The following is a 21,660-nucleotide window of genomic DNA, read 5'->3' on the forward strand; positions in this document are numbered from 1 at the left end:
CCAGGGCGTTGAACCCCAAAGTTTGATGGGGCAATAAAAGAATCCAGTCCAATCCTCCTAGTTTTACAATTGGGGAAACTGAGGCCCGTGAGGGTGGAGGACTTGCCCCTCCGGGACCAGAGTTCGATCCTTTGCCTACTAGCTGTGTTTCTGCCTGAGTTCCCTCTCCCTCTGGGTATTCCTTGAATATGTATGAGGCCTGTCATGGGGCTGACTACTTACCAGCATGGGTAATGGGTCCGTTGTCTTTTTTAGCCTTTAAGGAAGTCGGGGGGTACAATGCCTTCGTGGAAAAGTACATGAAAGCCATTCCAAGCAAGGTGTCTGATGGGAACTTCACCGTCAATGCCGAATGCTACACCCCGAGGCCAGATTCCTTCCACATTTTTCGCGATCCCCTAAATGGGGACCTCCCCTGGCCGGGGCTCATCTTTGGCTTGACCATCATTGCCCTGTGGTACTGGTGCACGGACCAGGTAAGAGGCTCCGGTGAGTGTGTGTGTGTGTGTGTGTGTGTGTGTATCTGTGTTTGTATGTGTATGAGTGTGTGTGTGAGTGTGTCTGAGTGTGTGAGTGTGTGTATGAGCATGAGTGTGTGTGTCTGAGTGTGTGTATGAGTGTGAGTGTGTCTGAGTGTGTATGAGTGTGTGAGTGTGTGTATGAGTGTGAGTATGAGTGTGTGTGTGAGTATGAGTGTGTGTGTGTGTGTGTGTGTGTGTGTGTGTGTGTGTGTGTGTGTGTTCCTTTGTGCGGGTGTGAGCGGCTTTCTGCGCCCGAGCCACTGCCGGCCACCTCCCTCCCGATGGCTGCGTCTGGGGAGGGCTGCGGGCTGGCTCCCACTCTCCGGGTCCCCCGCAGGTCATTGTGCAGAGGTGCCTCTCGGCCAAGAACATGTCCCACGTGAAGGCGGGCTGCATCATGTGCGGTTACCTGAAGCTGCTGCCCATGTTCCTTATGGTCATGCCCGGGATGATCAGCCGGATACTCTACACAGGTACTGGGCCCCTCCAGGCCCCGCAGGGGCCGGCCCTACCTCTCTGCTTCCTCCTTTCCCGTCTTGGCTCCCAGGGGAGACTGCTCCGGGCTCCAGGCACTGTTGGCTTGGCAAGAGCCTGGACCGTCCCTGTCTCCTCTCTCCAGCCCTTCCTCCTTCCTCCTCCTCCGACTTACAGGGGGATGGGACCCAGGCCCCAGAGAAGCCAGCGGCAGGGGGAGATCTGCGGGGGATCCAGGGAAAGGAAGCAAATCGGAGCCCTCTAAGAAGTTCCAGGAGGGCGGGGGAGGGAAGGGGTCTGGGGCAGGCCTGGAAGCCAGTGCAGTCCAACTGGAGTCCACAAACACGTGGCTTTTGGAAATACTTATCATTCTCTTTCATTTTAGCAAATTGAATTGTCCCTAAATTTAATGTTCAATCATATTTTTTTCTCCACCTCTAAGAAGGGAAGTTTATTCATGTGAATGCAAGTTCTTGAGGTACAAAGGGACAAAGGCAAGATGAACCAGTCCCTGTCCTCAAGGGCAGACTGGACTAGAACAATAAACCAATCAGCAAGCATTTATTAATCTCCTGCTGTATGCCGGGTGCCAGGGATGCAAGGATACCAATGAATCAGCCCTGACTCTCAAACCACTTGGGTTCTCCTGGGGGCTCCAGAGCCCACCCAGATGTGTGTATACAACACTCTGCACAAGATCGATACAAAACAGTCTCTCTAAGAGTGCTCACATCTGGGGAGAGGAGGAAGGAGCCCAGGAATAGAAGCCAAGGGTTTTGTGAAGTGGAGGTGACGGCGTCCTGAGGGGGGGGGAACGTGATGTGCAGCGTCACTGAGGTGGGAGATGAGAACAGCATGTGTGGGAAAGAGCCAGACAATTTGACATAAAGAGTAAGCGAAGGGATGCCAATAGACTTTGGACAGAAACCGCCTTCTGCATCCTGAAAAAGAACTAAGGGGACAAACTTAGGCTATGTTCACTTCCTTTTTAAAAAATTTTATCTCTCATGGTTTTTCCCCTTTGCTCTGATTTTTCTCTCCCAATATGATTCATAAAGCGATGTGCATTCAAAATAAATAAATTGACTAGAACAAGTTCTTCCTCTTCATCCAGCTCCTGACTTGATCCAGACTCTCATCATCTTTCCTCTTGCAAAATGTTTTTTCATTTAATTGAAAGAAATAAAAAAGGACTATTAAGTGGGAAAAAGAGTAAACAAAGGGGAATAATATAAGCTAGAATTAGGAAGATGGGTGACATCAGATTGTGCAGGATTTTGCACTTCAATAGGTAGAAATGCCAGGGGTGTGATGGAGATTTTAGGGGACAGGGGATTGGGGGAGGGGGATCTCCCCTTAGACCATAATCTCCTTGAGGTCTGGGATATTGCCGTTTTTCCTCTTTGCATCTCTAGTCCCTTGCATGTAGCTGTGCTTGTTGAGTTGAGTTTCTGAATCGCAACTCTTGAGAGAAATGACAATTGTCCCCACAGCAACCAGGGGTGGGACGGCTCCTCCAATTCCACCCTCAGTCCTTCCCCTCTCTCTGCTCCTGCTCAGGAGCTGTGCTTGCCCTCAGACAGGGTTTGGAATGGGGCTGGGGCCGGGCATAGGGGTGGCTGGGTCCTTGAGAAAGATCCGGGGAAGTTACAGGGGATGCCAGGTGGAAGATGCTCAGCAAAGGGGTATCTCAGGCCGGGGAACCAAGGCAGGAGTCTGCTCATCTCTGCCCTGCTCTTTCCCCCCAGACAAGGTGGCCTGTGCCCTTCCCTCAGAGTGCGAAGCCCAGTGTGGAACCAAAGTGGGCTGTACCAACATCGCCTATCCGACCCTGGTGGTGGAACTCATGCCAAATGGTAAGAACTGGCTCGGCTGCTAGAACCCGGCTCTGCTGCCAGAGCCCAGCTCGGCTGCCAGAGCCCATGCTGGGGGAGAGGTGGCGGCTCTGGTTGGGGAGGAAGGAGTGGTTAGAGGGACTGGGTCTGCAGCGATTGTCCATGGAGGCCTCCAGGGCCAAGAAGCTGTGGAATACGGACATCAGAGGGAGACCGTCTTGTTCTAAGTAAGCCGCTCATTAGGAGCTGGGGGTCCACCATCGTTAGCTTGTCCCGTTACCTCATTTTGTAGCTGGGGGAGCCCGCCCCGGAGTTTAACTGGCTTGCCTAAGATCACATAGAGAGTAAGAATGGACCCCGAGGGTCAATGCTGTAGGCCTTGGAAGGGGGCTCAGTGGCCAGCTAGTTCAGTGCCTATGCTCAGGGAGGGGACGACAAAAGGTTGTTCCACTTCTGCTTTCATACCCCCAAGGACGAGGAGCTCACTACCTCTGCTGGAAGCCCCTGTCCCCTTGAGGCGACTCTCATGGGTCCTGGGTTTTTCTTGACATCCTGGTTCTGCCCTCTGGGGCCAAACACATCCATGTGATCTTTCCTCCGAATGAAGCCCTTCATTGTAGACAACTTTTCATATTTCCCTCAGACCTTTTCTTCTTCAGGCTCAACGCTCCCAGTTCCTCTAAGCAATCCGTCTATAATGTGGCCTTCTGGTCCTTCCCCAGCTCAGCTAATTCCCTTCCTTTAACTTACCCAGAGCAGAACAGGAGCCTTGGGACAAACACAGCGGCGCTTACTGTTTTCTCTTCTGGTCTCTACATCACTCCACATCGCTGGTCCACACTGAGCTTTCAGTCCCCTAAGACCCCGAGATCTTCTTCAGACCTACGGCTCTTTTACCCCGCCCCTCTCATCTGTGCTTGTTTGTGCTCCCTCGGGTTAGGGAAAACACCTATTCAAGGTCATACAGGAGGCAGTGACTCCCGCTGCCGGCGCAGGCCGCCCTGGCTCGGGGGGTGGCTGGAAGAATGTGGAATTTTTCCACATTGGCGTAATTTGTAACCTTGGGCGCAACATTGCACTCCTCCGACGGCCAGAGGTAATTGTTAACCACCTCGGAGGCCGAGCGGCCCCTTGATTAAGCTCCATGATTAACCAAAGGCTGAGGAGCTATTTGGGTCCCGGCTAGGGCTTTGGTGACCTCCACGTAGGACAGTGGCTGCCCCGGCTGAGGACGTGGGGACGGCCTCGGTACCGAGGCGTTTGGCAGGAGCCCGTGGGGACCGATCGGGTTCTCGCCCGAGACTCTTTCGGTCTCAGTTTCCTGATCTGTCAAACATAGGGGTTGGACTGTGCCTGTGGGTTCCCTCCTACTAACCAATGGCTTGATACTGGCAAAGGGAGGGAATATGGCAGACGGCGGCAAGTTCCCAGGGAAAGCGCCTGGGAGGGAGCTAGGCAGCCCTGCAAGAGCACGTAGTGAGAGAACGTCAGAGCGGGGATTCGAACCCAGGTCCTGCCACCTTCTGTGGGCTGAGCGAACTGATGGGAGAGGTTAAAGTCTCCTTTTCCCGCCTTCCCTCCCCTGAATCAGACCCGAAGAACAGTAACTGATGCTCCTTCCTGCCGACACCACGAGGACTTCTCACACGCCCCAGGGCTCCCCCTTTGCCTCACTCATCCTAGGTGGCAAATCCACACTTGGGGATGACTTGGATCCATGATTTTAACCTGTCACAGTCTCCTAAGGTGGGCGGGGCAAGTTTTACCATCTCCATTTCACAGATGAGGAAACTGAGACCCTAAGAGGCAAAGCGACCACTTGGGCGGAACCAATGTGAAAGGAGCTGGCGTGGGGGGCCTGCTAGGAGGACGTCCAGGGAAGATGGTCTCTGGTAGCGCGGGCTGCGGGACAGTGAGAAAACTGCAGAGCTGGGAGGAAGGTGGGCCGGCTGGGCTGGGCAGGGGTTAGAGCGCTACCCCACGACTTCAGACAAAGCCTTGCCCTCTCCCGGTCATTGACATAAGGACAGAGCATTGACATAAAGGACTTTCCTCCAGATCGCCTGCCCCGCCCCCAGGCAGGTGTATCCAGGTGTATGTCTGCCAGACCCGGCGCCTCTTGTTTGGGCCGTGATACAAAGCGCTGTCCTCGGGGGCTCTGCAAACGTGGCGGCTCATCGGCAGCAGCTGGGGGGGGGGGGATGCTCTCAGGGATGCAGGCACCTGCGGGCGGGGCGGCACAGGCCAGTTCTGCTCATCAGGCTCACTGAGGGAGGTGCTGTGCGGCAGTCACTGTTCTGTACCGAGCACAAAGTCGTAGAATTCCAGAAAATAGACTGTCAGGGCTGGGAGGGGCCTTAGAACAGGGGATGTCAGGGCTGGGAGGGGGCTTAGAACAGGGGATGTCAGGGCTGGGAGGGGCCTTAGAACAGGGGATGTCAGGGCTGGGAGGGGGCTTAGAACAGGGGATGTCAGGGCTGGGAGGGGGCTTAGAACAGGGGATGTCAGGGCTGGGAGGGGGCTTAGAACAGGGGATGTCAGGGCTGGGAGGGGGCTTAGAACAGGGGATGTCAGGGCTGGGAGGGGTCTGAGAGCAGAAAACATCAGCAGTGGGAAGGGCCTTGGAGCTGGGAAAGATTGAAAATGGATTGTTAGATGTGGGAGGGACCTTAGAACATAGAAAGTTGGAGCTGAGGGGGAAATTGCTCATAGAATGTTGATACCAGGAGAGACGTTGGACTTCAGAATGCTAAATGTATTTAGAAGCGACTTCAGAGATCAGATGGTCTGATTCTACACATGGAGAAACTGAGGCTCGGAGAGAAATGTTTTGCTCAAAATCAGTCGATCACTAACGATTTATTGATTATTCAGTGAAGTAGTTGCCGAGGCAAGACCAGAAGCCAGATCCTCGGGCACTTGGGGTGGTGACGTGGTTGGAGAACAATGCAGAAACTGGCTTCTGACGTCTCAGGGCCCGGGGCCTCCTCCAGCTCTCAAGGCAACGTCCCTGGACGGCTACAGGGAGAGCAATCAGCATGACTCAGTGCTGGGGAGCCGGAGAGCAGCTTCTCCCAGAAGCCACTTCAGGAGCCTCCCTTGTGTTCTAGGTCTCCGCGGCCTGATGCTGTCCGTCATGCTGGCCTCCCTCATGAGCTCCCTCACCTCCATCTTCAATAGTGCCAGCACGCTGTTCACGATGGACATCTACACCAAAATCCGCAAGAAGGCGTCTGAGAAGGAGCTTATGATCGCCGGCAGGTAAGGCTGTGCTCCCCCTGTTGGAGCCTGAATCTGCTGGGCTGGAGCCGGGGGGTTCTTAGAAACCAAATAAAGGGAGAGGCGAAGGACCTTAGAAGGACCCGGGAGGTTCCTCAGAACCCAGTTTCTTAAACCATAACTTGCGACCCCATGTGGGGTCTCATAAGTGAACGTAGGGGGTCACAAAATCATGATTTATTATTAGAAAATTCTTGATTATTATACCTAGTCTAGACACCCACTTACCTGAGGTTGTGTAAAAGTTCCTTGGGCAAAAAGGGGCTGGGAATGGAAAAGTTCAGGAAGCCCTGCCTTAGAACGTGGAATGTCAGAACTGCAGGAAGGCTAGAATCCTTACACCTCCTCCAGTGAAACTGGAATAAAGACATACTCTTGAATTATGGATGCAGCTAGATCTAAGAATGAAGGGTCTTGGGACAGAGGATACAAAGCCGGGAGTGGGGAACAACCTGAAGACATAGAATATCAGAATTTTAAAAACTGAGAGTGAACTCAGAGTGCTAGAGTTGGGAGAGGGCTTAGAACATGGGTTGTCAGAGCTAGCAAGGACTTAGGATGTGGACGGACTTTAAAATCTTGGAACTTAGTCCATTGAAGGTGGGAGCTGGAAGGGTCCTGAGACTACAATACATTCAAACATGGAGAAACTTGCACACCTGAAAGGTAGAGAGAGCTGAAGAAACCGTATTCCAAAGCTGAAGCTATTATCTTTTCCCTCTCCCTCAGTCCTCCATATTTTCAAACTTTCCTGTTACTGTTGAGAGAGCCATTATCTTCTCTGTTGACCTAGGAGTCACCCTGGATTTCTCATTTTCTCTCTTCCTTCTCCCCCATCACCATGCTCCTACCAAAGCCCGTATAACATCCCCAGAAAGTAATCATCCAGTCTTGGCCGGAAGACCTCCATTGTTGGGGAAAACCCTTCATCCTGAGCTGGTCCATTCCTTTTATTACGTTAAAAAAGTTGTATTTGTTTCACTTCCCTTTATGCCCCTCATCCCTTCCTTCCCCAAATAACTATCCCTAAAAAGGAAAATAGAAGGGGAAAAAAAGGATTTCAGCCAAGTGGAAGCCAAACATTAACCAGGACTGATGGTGAACACAATGTTCCACATTCATAATGTCCCAGCTGCAAAGAAGGGAGGGAAATGCAGTTTCTCATTTCTTTCATTCATTCATTTATTTATTCATTTATTTATTTATTTATTTATTTATTTATTTATTTATTTATTTATTTATTTATTTATGTTTTTTCACTTATTTATTCACTCATTCACTCATTTATTTGCTTATTTATTTATTCATTCATCTGTCTCTGTGTATGTATGTATGTATCTATCCATCCATCCATCTATCCATCCATCTATCTATCTATCTGTTTGTTCATTTATTTATTTTTTTAATTATAGCTTTTTATCTACAAAACATATGTATGGGTAATTTTTCAACATTGACCCTTGCAAAACCTTCTGTTCCAATTTTCCCCTCCTTCCCTCCACTCCCTCCCCTAACTGGCAGGCAGTCCCATACATCTCATTTCTTTTACAAGACGAAATTCAGTCATTATAGATCACAGGTTTTGGTTTCAGATTCTTTCCCCCTCCGTTGTTCCACTTACTCCAGTCCACATCAGTTCATCTAAGTCTCCTTATTCTTTCCTGTGTTTTTCATAGCCAGAATTTCTTATGGAACAGTGATGTTCTATTCCTTCACATACTGAAATTTGTTTACTCTGTCCCCAATCAAATTTCCCCATAGAAATTAGTCAGGATTCAAAATGATTTTGACAGCTAGGACTATGGGTTATGCCTAATAATTAACAGAGGAGATTTCGTAGATTCAATCTATCAATTTCCCCAATACGATTTAGGGGAAATATAATTAGACATTTGTCTGAAAAAATATCTGGGGGTTTCATGTACCCCAGGATCAATACAAGTCAATATGTGATTTGGCAGCTCCTGGATAAATGTACTATTTAATAACTTAAAAGAGACCTAGCGTTCAGGAATAAGCAATAAAACTTTGTTTCAGTTCTTCGTTGTACCAGGAAGGGCCCCTATGAATATATTGGTGTACGTGGGACCTATTTTTCTGTCTTTGCTCTCCTTGAAGTAAATGCTTCATTGCGGGACCTCTCTACCACTTTCACGTTCTGGACCTCGGTTTCTCCATCTGTAAAATTAGGGAATCGTATCCGGATGATATCACTAGGGGCAGAAAAACATGAGGCAAGGAACGCTCTTTGTGAAAGTTCATTAGCTTAAGAAGACATGAAAGTGACTTGACTGTATAGACAAGCAATGCTTGAGCCCGAGTTCCTGACAGAAAACATGATTAGGGGAGAAAGTCAAACACATTTTCATTTATTTCTGGCACAGATGATTCCCACAGAGGTAGAACGTTCCATTCAGAACAAGTGATTTGCCTTGGGACTAGTCAGGAAAACGGGGCTGCAGATGAATGGACTTGCTCATTATGCTTCGCCGCCATTTTTACGTCCCTTTGAGCCTTTGTATCCTCCCATGTGTTTTGATTGCTCCATTAAGTGAATTGGGTCTCCTGATGCTTGTTGGCTGGTTCCATTTGCAGGCTGTTCATCCTGGTACTAATCGGCGTCAGCATTGCTTGGGTCCCTATTGTGCAGTCGGCGCAGAGTGGGCAGCTCTTTGACTATATCCAATCGATCACCAGTTACCTGGGGCCACCCATCGCTGCTGTTTTCCTGCTGGCCATTTTCTGCAAAAGAGTCAACGAGCCGGTGTGTACAAGCCTTGGAGAAATGTCGTTATACTCAGAAAATGTAGACCCTTCCCCTGAAGCGGAATCTTCCCCCGGGGTTCCCAGTGGGCTCTGTTTGCCAAAGCTGTGACCATCCTCAGAACTCTTAGCCATAGGCAGCAGAGAGGGATTAAGAAGCAGGACTCCTAGAGACTGTAAGCGAACCAACGAAAACCAGGGATTGGGCATCGTGTGAGGAAAGACCCTCAGACCCGATCTCCTGTTTCGGCTCTGTTATTTAATAACTCTATGAGCTTGACCAGAGTCACTTCCCTCTTGGCTTCTTTCCCCATAGAAATTAGGATTTAAAATGATTTCAACAGCTGGAACTATGAGTTACACCTAATAATTAACAGGTGAGATCTTGTAGGATTAAAGTCAAAGCATCCGATAGATTCAATGCATCAATTTCCCCAATATAATTTAGGGGAAATGTACTTAGACATTTGTCTGACAAAATAACTGGGGGTTTAATGTACCCCAGGATCAATACAAGTCAACATGTGATTTGGCAGCTCCTGAGTAAATGTGCTAGTTAATGACATTAAAAGAGACCTAGTGTTTAGGAACAAGGAAGTTATAGTTTCACGGAATCTAGTCAGGTTATATCTGCTAAGCCCTGGGGACCATATTTTAGGAAAACATGGATAAGGTAAAGAGAAAAGAGAGCAATAAAGATGTTGACAGTCTCCTAGATCACTCCTTAAGAAGGAACTGGGGATGCAGAGCCCCAAGAGAAGAAGACTCAGAGGAGATATTTGTAGCTGAATCCTTTTTTAATTATGTCAGATCCTTCATTTGGACCTCATTGGGAGTTTTTGTGGCAAAGATACTGTAATGGTTTGCCATTTCCTTCTCCAGTTACTTTTACAGATGGGGAAACTGAGGCAGACTGAGTGAAGTGACTAGGCCAGAGTCACACAGCTAGTAAGCGTCTGAGGCCACATTTGAACTCTCAATGAGAGTTTTCCTGATTCCAGGCTCATCTCTCCACTACACTGCCTTCTCCAGGAGAGACATCGTTCTCTTCAAGGACTTGAAAGGATGTTAAATACATAAAGGATTAGAGTCATTATGCAGAATGAGGAACAACGGACGGGCGTTGCACAGATCAGTTTAAGTTTGAAATAAGAAATGAAATAGTGATATAAGAAATGAAAATGTTCTAAGAATCATTTCCATCCAAAAGTCAGATCGGCCCCTTTGAGAAACTCCTCCCCAGAGAGTTTCAAGGAAGGGCCAGACCATCCTTCCCTGGGATGTATTGGGAGGGATTCTTGCTCAGTTAGTTTCTCTGTCTCTCAAATTTTGTGATGATAAATCATATATAAATGAGGTAATGGGAAAATTAGGGAGGTTGAATGACTTATCCAGGGTCATGTGGCTGGGTAGTTTCAGAGTTAGCATTTGACACTGGGTCTTCTTCAAGTAAAACTGCCATCACACCTGCAAGTTCATTTGTCCCTCACAGAAGAAGTGTAAGACATGGTGTTTCTTGTCTCTCAAAGAATTTTCCAATTCATTAAGGAGACAAGACTAAGTATACATCACAAAAAGTAAAGTAAATAGTTAGAATGTCACTAGTTTCACTTTACAGATGAGGAAATCGAGGTCCCGGGTGGTTCCATGACTTGACTGAAGTTAGCATTCAAATCTTGATCTTTTCACTTCAAGTCTAGCACTTGACATCAAGTCACCTCCTGGACCCTAGAAACTTGGCTGCCCAAGAAGAATCTGCCTTCCCAGTTAACATGCCTTCTCCATCCTTTTGCAGGGTGCCTTCTGGGGGCTGATTTTGGGACTCCTGATTGGACTGTCTCGAATGATTGCAGAGTTTGCCTACGGGACGGGCAGCTGTATGGAGCCCAGCAACTGTCCCGACATAATTTGTAAAGTTCATTACCTCTACTTCGCCATCATCTTGTTTTTTGTGTCCATCATCACCATTTTAATTGTCTCTCTCTTGACTAAGCCCATCCCCGATGTGCACGTAAGTGTTATCGCTCTGAAGGAGTCTTTCATTGATCGTTGCCCTCTTGTCTTTTGTTTTGCTTTTAATCGACCAAGATCTATGGGGTCCCTAAGAAATACGCAATCTGACTATCAGATTCCCAAGGAATTCCTAATCTTACTGTCAGATCCCTAAAGTTATTGATGAATTACGGTAGCATCAGTTTTCTGATTGTGAAATTTGAGCTCAAGGTGTCAGTGGGTGACCTGATCAGAACAAACCTTGGGCTAGCTCACTTCTGCTTGATGTTTTTAGTTTCTTTTTTTAAAATCTTATTATAGCTTTTTATTGACAGAACATATGCACGGGTAATTTTTCAATATTGACCCTTGCAAAACCTTCTGTTCCAACTTTCCCCCTCCTTCCCTCCATCCCCTGCACAGATGACAGGCAGCCCCATACATGTTAAACATATGAAAGTATATGTTAAATACTATACTTTGTATATATATATATATGTATACATATTTATACAGTTAACCTGAGCACAAGAAAAATCAGATTTAAGAAGAAGGTAAAAATAATTGGGAAGAAAAACAAAAGTTTCTGCTTGATTTTTAAAAATACATTTTATTTCGATCATCTCTCCTCACCTCTTAGAGAATAATTCAATATATTCAATAGGTTTTTTTAAAAAACAAAGATAAAGGCAAGAAAAAATCAATTCAATTAATCAATCCTTTGGAAAATTTGACAACATTTGTGTGTTGTATTCCCTTTTAGCCTACATTTCTGCAAAGGAGTAGGGAAGGTCTTCTCATCTCCTTTCTTGTGCTTTGTAATTTGGTAGCATTTATCTTTTATCTGTTCAGCCTTTAAAGAAATGGGAAAGTATGGATGACTTAGGACCTTCATTGTTGGAGGGAGAACGTACACGATGAGCTCTCAGAGCTTTTGGAGAGTTGGAGCAGGCTCCTAAACACACTTAGCCTGATTCTTCACCCTGGCTTAATTCAATCCAATTAAATTCTCCAAATATTTATCATATATACCTTCCACACAAGGACTGGCCTTAGGTATTGGGGGATGTAGAGACAAAAACTAACCAGTACTTGTCCTCAAAAGGTTCCCATTCCGCAGGGGATATACCGCATGTACACAGCTCAGAAAAACAAGGTGATTTCAGGAGAGAGAAGGCATTAACAAAACATTTCCACTTTGCAGAGCGCTGTGAGATTAATGGGACAGAATCAAGCAATGCAGTCAGGATTGCCCCTGAAAGATTTCCTCACAGATTTAGCTCTTCGCCCATAATTGATTCCAACGCCAGGCCCCTCAGATGTGGGACCGAGCACTGGAGCGGGTCAATTACAAGTCAGACATTTCCTAGCTGTGGGCCGATCCTGAGTAAATCATTTAACCTCATTTCATCATCTGTAAAATGGAGATGATAATGGTACCTACCTCTCACGGTTGTAGAGAAGACCAAATGAGATAATATGGGCAGAAAACATTGCAAACCTTGTAGTACTATGTGAACGATGCTATGAATAGTTCCTCCAGGAAAAGGATGTGCAGGTACATTCTCTGGCTGCTTCCCTGTCAGTTAGCGTATCAGACGAGCATCATGGGTGCTTAGGGGAGATTTCTCTTTGAGGAAACTCAGCCAATGTGGTGGCGTCCTTCTCAAACCAGTAAGGCTCACCCTTTGCTGTGAAAATGGCACAAATTGCTTAAAGGAACACAAATTGACTGGCCTAGCTAGGTTACCTTTCACCTTTGCAGTCTCTTCCTCGCCCCCCCCCCCCCTCCCAAGATGCCCTGGTTCCACAGCCCCAGTGATGCTGCCTTGTCCCCTAGCCATGGTGCTGACCCCTTGTGTAACAAGAAGGCCAAAATACTGTAACTGGAGCAGAGCTGAGAGGGCTGGCAGGGGCAGTGGCCTATGTTATTTCATATTCCTGACTGATCACCTCCGCCATGTGCTTTAAAACTTCCCCACAAAACAAGAACTGCTTGCCTGTGAGAGCTGTCCAAAAGGGGAGATTTCATTTGCGCCTCACAGTCACTTTGTGAGATAAATGGCCCAGGTGAGCAAACCAAGCCTCAGAGAGAGGAGCTGATCTAGCTTTAGTTACACAACTCGTTGCTTAATTAGCATTGGCCGGGAGGTGGGGGGTGGACTTAAACTCAGGTGTTCTATGACTCCAGAGTCAGGAGTTTTTCTTTGATATCACTTGGTCTCTCAGTAAGTGAACAACAGACACACACATGATAGGAATGGAAAGTTCTCCCTCTTCTTTTAATTGGTAATTTAAATAAATAATTAAATAAACAAAAATAAATAAATAATTAAAAATTGAGTAAATAAATAAAATAAAATAAATTTTAAAAATTTAAATAAATAAAAAGTGAGAAACAAAAATAAATAAATAAAAAATAAAATTAAAATTAGACAAGCAGGCAGATATAATCAAATTACTATATATATTGTATATATAATATATACATATATACATAATTATAATACATATATATTATAATACATATATGCATATTATAATGCATAAAATATATAATACATATCTATATAATACATGTAATATATATTGTATATATTGCCTGAAAACAAAACAGACTTGAACAGTGATTGAGGCTGATACTTCATTTAACTTTATTCTTTTGTACTTTATTCCTTTTAAAGGAAAGTCATCTTTACATAACATTTTATAGTTTTCAGAGCACCATACACACATAGATAATATAATTTGAATCTTCCAACCACTTTGTGAGATAGATGATCATATTGTTTACATTTTACAGTTACATTTTCCTCTAGTTAAAACTAGAGCATTTTTTGCTGTTTAATATTTTCTTTTTTTCATAGTTATGGTCAATTTGTGTGCCATATAGAGTATATCTGCTTTTTTCACTTTGCCTCACTTCCTATAATACTCCTAATATTTCCCTCAGTTCTTCATTTATGTTGATCATTGCTATGAATATTTTTGCATTGTTGTTGCTCAGTTGTTTTCAGTGGTGTCCAAATTTATGGGACTCTATTTGAAGTTTTATTGATAAAAATACTGAGAAGTTTGCATTTTCTTTTCCAACTCATTTTATAGGTGAGGGAACTGAGGCAAACAGGATGAAGTGACTTGCCCAGGACCTCATAGTTAGTGAGTGTCTGAGGCCAAATTTGAACTCAGAAAGATAAGTCTTCCTGATTTCAGGTCCACCATTCTATCCCTGGTACACCAAGCTGCCCTGAATATTTTTGTATAGATAAATAGTTCCTTCCTAAATTTCCTTGGGCGCATAAATCTAGCAGTGAGTCCACTGCATCAAAGTATAGGAACAATTTTTGGATGTAATTTTATTCCCCCCTCCCTTTTAATTGGACTATAATTTCATTGGCATGGGGAAGTTCAGCAAGGAGACTTCACTTATCAATGCAGAGTAATACCTGCTAAGCAAATTATAGTTTTGAAGAGTTGTCTAAAGCTCCTGAGAAGTTAAACAGCTTTTCGGGGTCACACTGCTAGTGTTGTCAGAGACTTGACTTGTGACAAGTGAGGACTTGAAAGTGAGTCTTCCTAAGGTCATGTCGATCCTTTCCACATTGCTTTCTAAAAATATTTGGATCAATTCCCAGTCCATGTGAATCAGTGTGCCTGATTTCCCAGTCAAGTTAGCACTAAATTACATTCCCTACCCCAAAACATCTTTCCTTCCATAGAATCCAAGACATCCCTTTGGGGATTCCAAAGGCTATAGCCTAAACTCTGTGATCAGCAGTCTTGTTTGTTTTCCTTTGCTAATCTGCTTCTCTTTTTACCATCCACTCAGCTTTACCGCCTGTGTTGGACTTTGAGGAACAGCAAGGAAGAGCGTATTGATTTAGATGCAGATGATGAAAAGGAAGTCCCAGATGATTCTGAAGACAAGTTGGAAATAGGTGAGTTAGGACTCCAGTTCTTTTTACAGAACTCAAATTATTCATCCCTATAACGATAGTAAGACCAGTCAAATAAAAGCTATTTCTTGCTGTACAGTCAGCCTGGATTGGAGGGTGTGGCCAGAATCAGAGCAGAGGGAGAATCAGAAACATGTTGCTATAGCTATGCAGTCATCACCATTCCCAGAGGCCTGGATTCTAACCACAGCACTTCCACTGTCTCACTGTATATTCCTATTAAAGATGTTTCAGAATATATCAGAAACTTGGACTTAAGAATTGTAATACTGGACTTGAACTTATTAGTTTTGTGATTTCATCTCTCTGAACCTCAATTTCCTTATCTGTAAAATTAGTGGGGAATAGGGGACACTAGATGATCCCTAAACTTATGAGCCTATAGGCATTTGTTCCTTGTAAAATTCAGACAAAAATAGCTACGAATGTCGGAACACTTTAGAGCATACCCATGAGCTATCCACGGTTCTGAAATAAGACATCTGGTTCTCTGGAAGAGGCAAGTGTATGTAAAAGTAGAAGCCTTCAGCACTTCTGTCTGTGTGATAAAAGAGCCCATCAGCTGCTCTGCTTGCTCACAGAGCTCCTGAGAAATACCATCCTCAGAACAGAGGGGAAGAATGAAAGCTATTTGTGCATTTAGACCCAGATATATTAAAATACGAACTATGTAAAATATGAACCCTAGACCTTCTGAGAGCTACTAGCTACCCATTCCTGTCCCAGAAGTAAAATAAATTAATAAATAATAAAATTGTTACCATTCATAATTAATGCATTCAACACATTTTTGGAATGATTTAATAACATTTTATCCTCTCCCCCAATTACATATAAAATGTTGAGTTCCAAATTTTCTCCCTTCCTCCTCTCCTTTCTCACTGAGAAAGCAAGCAGTTTGATGCAGCTTATACATGTGCAGTCATTCAAAGCAAATCTCCATTTTGACATATTATGATGGAAAACATAGATCATCCCCCCAGAAAAATAAAGTTTAAAAAGTATCCTTCCATCTGTATTCTCCAGAAGTAGATAGCATTTTTCATTATAAGTCCCCCCCAAATTGTCCTGGATCACTATATTTCTGAGAATAGATAAGTCATTCAGAGTTGATTATCAAAACGTGTTGCTGTTAGTGTATATGATGTTTTCCTGGTTCCACTCACTTCGATTTGCTTCAGTTCATGTAACTCTTTCCAAGTTCTTCTGAAACCATTCTGCTTGTCGTTTCTTATAACATAATAGTATTCCATCACAATCCTATACAACAACTTCTTCAGTCATTTCTCAATTAATGGGCATCCCTTTAGTCCCTAATTCTTTGCCACACCTAAAAGATCTGCTATAAATATTTTTATACATGTTGGCCCTTTTCCTTTTTGTTTTTTACCTCTTTGGGATAATTACAAATTCAAAAAGGTTTTTGATTCCAGAAGTGACCTTGAAGATCCTTTAGTTTAATCCCCCCAATCTCAAAAAAGTCATAGATTTGAGAGTTGGGAAAGAGCTTGGGAAGAGGACTTGACTAGGATCATACAGAAAGGAAGTAGCAGAGTCAGGATATGAAATCAGGTCCTCTGAATCTAAAACCAATACTGTTTCTAAAATACTACCAGTGCCTCAAGTGGAAGGAGGAACATACTATCATAATGATATGGTAGTATTAGATATTTCTGATATTAAGCTTTTACATTCATCAAGTGTTTTATAACTTACAAAACCATTTCCATATCCTTTCATTCATGTGATCTTTACAATGGCCCTGGGAGAAAGGCAGGAAAATGGATATACCACTTATTTTTCCAAATGAGGTAAAGGAGGTCCAGAAAAGGGAAAGTTTGCCTATTTTATTAGTGAGTCATTAGAGACTAAAATCCTAGTCTCTTGATTTCTAGTGTAGAACTGACTCAGTTCTGTGGGCATCACTCTCCCAAGATTCTTTCTGGAGAAGCAGAGGGTGGACAAGGAGGTTCAAAGGAGAGAATCTGACTCCTGAGATGGCAAGACCAAGTCTGTTGGTTTGGAACAAGTTCAGACCTAGGGAACACCTTATTCTCTCAATGAGATATCATTGGAAGATCAGACGCAAAGTTGAATAGCAAGTTATCCTTGTTGCTGTGATTTTAAATTAACCCTTTGTATCCTAGTGCATTTATTATAGGAAGACCTATCTGAAATATGATTGGGTGACTTTGAGAGCCTGGGAGTCTGGGGATTTGCAGAGAATCCATATGCCTCCATCCCTTCAGCAGGAATTTATTAAGCATCTATCTTGTGTCAGGTACCAGAAATTTTACAAAAGGCAAAAAGAAAAGAGATCCCGTCCTCAAGGAGCTTGTATTCTCTCTCTCTCTCTCTCTCTCTCTGAAACGAAATAGCTAGCATTTATACCTGCTAGCTTTAACATTTTACCTATGCCATTTATCCTCACAACAATGTGAGATAGGTGCTGTTCCCATCATTATTTTTTATACAAGGAAAGAGAGGGTAAGTGAATTACCCCAGGCTAATGAAATAGAAATTAATTCAAGTCTATATTTACTAATTTAAGTCTACTGTATCTATAGAAATCTATATAATATGAGTCTAATGTAAGGAGGCAAAGAAGAGTAATTACAATCACAAGGCAGCCATACCTATATTTTAGAAAAGATTTTAATCCCACCCACCCACCCACCCAAGTTTTCCTTTGTTATAAATTCATCACTGAGGCCCCTTTATAATCTAGCCTGCTCTGGAAGACCAGTGGTCTGGTTTCAGAACCATGGACAGCTTCTGGAACAGCAAGCCGTTCTCCAAGATTTATGTCAATTTTGCCAATATTTCACAAAGTAATTGAAGAAATCCTAGGTTTACAGGTTTTAATGTTGAAGGGGGCCATTGGGACTCTCTAATTTTGAGGAATCTTTCTAAATCTGGACATCTTCATCCTCTCCAGATTGGGAGGAGCTTTCAGAGCTTAAATTCCATTATGATAGCTGTGGAGAGCCCAGGGTCACCTCCAGGGGCCACGGTGCTACAGGAGTAAGACAGTGGTGAAGGAATAAGGAAGTCATCATCTCTAACTTCTGTAGGAGAATTCATAGTAGTGTAGGGCATAAAGGGCCAGCCTCGGCATCAGGACAACTTAGGTTCAAACCTTACCCGTGTCTCCTGCTGGTGATGTGATTCTTGGCAAATCACTTGACATCTGTCCCAATGCCATGGGCAATTTTTTAAGACTTTAAGTTGCAGGACAGGTTGTCTATATTCATTGCTGAGAGCATTTCCTTAGTGTGGGTTCAGTACATGAAGTAATGCATCAGGAAATAAACAAAAAAAGTTCTAAAATTTTACAGAGTTCTTTATGGCTACAAAATATTTTTTTATATGAGTGTTTAAATTAGAGTCAAGAGACTTTGTTCAAATCCTGCCTCTCACTTTTATCAGCTGTGGCACGATGGGCAAATTGAGTCTGAAAAATGGGAATAAATAGTTCTACTTCTTGGGGTCACTGTTAGCATAGAGAAAAAATAATTAAGTCACTATGAAAGCCTCAAATCTCATAAGAAATAGTGACTCATTATCATCATCTCATTTTCTCATTACAATAAGTATAAGTATCATTACTCATACTGGAACCTTGGGATCCTTGTCCAAAAACTCAAGCTCTTTCCACTCCTTTTTGCTGACTTACTCCTGACAAGATCTTGAAAAATATTTCTCATCATTTCCACTTCTGTAAACAAGTGTAGAGAAAGTCATCCTTGGGACAGCTGGTAATCAGAGGGGAAGTTGCCCTTAATACAAGACAGGCTAATCTTTGAATCCCACAATTCTCTTGTGCTTCTTTGAGGCAGAAACCCCTCAATATCTCATTGCTATTTCAGGTTCCCTAACCCTTGAGTCCCATAATTCTCTTGTGCTTCTTTGACACAGAAACTCCTCCCGAGAATAAGAGCTGCCTCCGGAAGACCTATGACATGTTCTGTGGACTGGACCAGCAGAAGGGGCCCAAGCTGACTAAGGAGGAGGAGGCCGCCCTCAAGATGAAACTGACAGACACATCAGAGAAGCCCCTGTGGAGGAATATTGTCAACATCAATGGCATCATCCTCCTGGCCGTGGCTGTCTTCTGCCACGCTTTCTTTGCATAGATTCAGCTGTCCCTGCGCTGGAAACCAGGCTCCTGGAGGCCAGCCTCTCATCCCTTCTCCGTCCGCTGGATTCCAGGCTGTGAGAGGAGAGAGAGGAATTCAGTTGTAAATTATAACTAAGAATATCAGTGTACATATGTGTAATTAGAGCCTATACAAATGAAAATAATTTTCTCATTGTTAAATTATCTTTGAAGCAAAGTGAAGAAAGCTGTTGTATATATGATAGCCCTCTAAAGCAAGGAGGAAAGGCCACATTCGTTTTTCTGGGGATTCCGTCCAATTCAATTTAATGGGACCCATATTTAGCGAGCACCTGCCATTGTGTTAGGTGAGGAGAAGATGAAGATCAAGCTCAAATAGTCCCCGAGGATGAGGAGACCTAGAGAGCGTGAGATCAGCTGCATTTTGGCCTCGTGTAGTTTCATCATGGAAACCCTGATTTGGAGGAATGAAGTCACTGGCATTGGGTGCTCATTGTGCCTGTGATTCTTTTCCTCCAGAGATCTACTCCCGGCAGCCTATCCTTTCCCCTGGGCTCCAGGAATTAGAGAAAACGTGCATAATCATTGTCCGGGTAGTTGCTGCTCCTGAGACTCAGAATCCAGAGGCCTAAGTTGGAGTCCTGGTTCTACCACCACCTTTATGGGTGATCCTAAACAAATTCCTTCCCCTCTCTGCCCTCAGTTGATCCATCTGTAAAACGAGGGCATTGGATTGTTGTTTTTTCCAAGGACAGCTCTAACAATTAGGGCTGTCCCAAATGGGAATAGGCTACTTTGGGAAGTGGTGAGCCGCTCCTTCTTGGAGATATTCAAGTGAGGGGAGACAACGACTTGTTAATCATATTATGATAGAGATCCCTTTTTCTCATATGGGTTGAACTAGGAGGCCATTTGGACCCCTTTTACCTCTCAAATCCTCTTATTGTTTGACTTAATGGTCTCTGAAAGTTCCTTCCATTTCTAACACAAGAGACAGCCCGCTAATGAAGAAAAGAGCCGAACTGAAATCTTGACTCTGCCTCTGCCTGGCCATGTGACCCTCTTTTCTTGTTTCCTTCTATTTGCCATGAACCCACCTTTTGTACTTGCCACATATTCGGAAGCTGGAAGGATTGTATATCTGGCGTTCATCCAATAAAATGTTTTTAACCATTTTCGAGTCTGGTTTATTGAATATATCAGCGAAATATGGAAGGGAACTTGATGAATTCAAGAACTCCAGAATCCCTTGCCAGAGAAGAGCGTGTGAAATGCTGAAATGAGAATCAGGAAGACGCGTATTTGCATTCTGCCAGATAGTAGCAGTGTGATCATCAGCAAATCACTTAACCGAAATGAATGTCAGTTTTCTCCTCTTTTAAATGGGGATAATCCCCCTTATGCTGTTCTGAAAGATGGAGAGCAGGTTAAAAAAAGACTATGTATTAGTATTCAACTGCAGGAGCTCTCTGAACGTATAGAGCAGATGTATATCCTTAATATTTATTAACATGAAGCACAAATTATCTTTGAGATCTCTCTCCTACAAAATGAGAAAGCAAAGGCTTTTTGGCTCCCCTAAGTGTTCATCCCAAGTCACAGCTGATTCCGGGCTTTAGGAAGGAGAGCAAGAGAAAAACAGAATTCCAGGGATCCTTGGATATCTCCCTGGGATAATTTCTCAATAAACTATCAGGTCCTTAAATGAGGAATAGTTGGTGATGGCTTCCAATTGAGCTCTTCTTATATACCCAGGCTGGTTCAGCTTGAATAATGATGAACTAGGGAGTCTGTATAATGGGATAGTAGTGGTCACATTGATAGAAACGAGAAAGGAACACATTCATCACAGTGATGGGCACACCGGAAGTGCTTCATAAATGTTTGTTGATTGATTCTTGCAATCCAGGAGGCAGAAGGTAGATTTTATTTATAAACATTTATCAAAATTCTAAATATTTGGGTGTTTCCTTGAAAAATTTTAAATTTGAATTTCCATACAATGAGATATCTCTGTGCTTGACAAATGGGATCAGGAAAAGGCTTATTGGATCACGTCAGAATTCTCATAGAATTAGTGGATCAGTATTTTACACCAATTCTTTAGGTTATTCTGTGTATTTTCTTCTACTGGCATTCGCTTTTTACCTGCATATCTATATATCTATAAACTCAGAGACTGAGTTGCTTCAGTTGAGTTTTTACATGTCCAAAGGAGAGAGGATATTCTCAGTCCTGAGTTCCCCTTTAAGTCTTGTACACACACACAGAGAGAGAGAGAGAGAGAGAGAGAGAGAGAGAGAGAGAGAGAGAGAGAAGGAGAGGGAGAGGGAGAGGGAGAGAGAGAGAGAGAGAGAGAGAGGGAGAGAGAGAGAGAGAGAGAGAGAGAAAGAGAAAGAGAGAGAGAAGGGAGAGGGAGAGGGAGAGGGGAGAGAGAGAGAGAGAGAGAGAGAGGTGTGTGTGTGTGAGAGAGAGAGAGAGAGAGAGAGAGAGAGAGAGAGAGAGGAGAAGGAGAGGGAGAGGGAGAGAGAGAGAGAGAGAGAGAGAGAGAGAGAGTGTGTGTGTGTGTGTGTGTGTGTGAGAGAGAGAGACAGAGGCAGAGACAGAGAGAGAAGGAGGGGGAGAGAGAGAGAGAGAGAGAGAGAGAGAGAGAGAGAGAGAGAGAGTGTGTGTGTGTAGAGAGAGAGAGAGAGAGAGAGAGAGAGAGAGAGAGAGAGAGA

General features: G+C 44.1%; 1 protein-coding gene across 1 annotated transcript in view; it reads left to right on the plus strand.

Annotated features, from left to right (window-relative positions):
* The window catches only part of SLC5A1 (solute carrier family 5 member 1), a 59,707-nt gene extending 39,592 nt beyond the window's left edge, over positions 1–20,115 (plus strand). The window contains exons 8-15 of the mRNA XM_031948955.1: positions 256–476; positions 859–994; positions 2,744–2,851; positions 5,941–6,091; positions 8,705–8,873; positions 10,668–10,883; positions 14,694–14,802; positions 18,739–20,115. Coding sequence (XP_031804815.1) covers positions 256–476; positions 859–994; positions 2,744–2,851; positions 5,941–6,091; positions 8,705–8,873; positions 10,668–10,883; positions 14,694–14,802; positions 18,739–18,956 — 1,328 coding nt within the window. The 3' untranslated portion in view covers positions 18,957–20,115. The remainder of the gene's footprint in view (positions 1–255; positions 477–858; positions 995–2,743; positions 2,852–5,940; positions 6,092–8,704; positions 8,874–10,667; positions 10,884–14,693; positions 14,803–18,738) is intronic.
* Positions 20,116–21,660: the final 1,545 nt, after the last annotated feature.

The sequence above is a fragment of the Sarcophilus harrisii genome, chromosome 1, assembly GCF_902635505.1.
Source record: "Sarcophilus harrisii chromosome 1, mSarHar1.11, whole genome shotgun sequence".
NCBI lineage: Eukaryota > Metazoa > Chordata > Mammalia > Dasyuromorphia > Dasyuridae > Sarcophilus > Sarcophilus harrisii.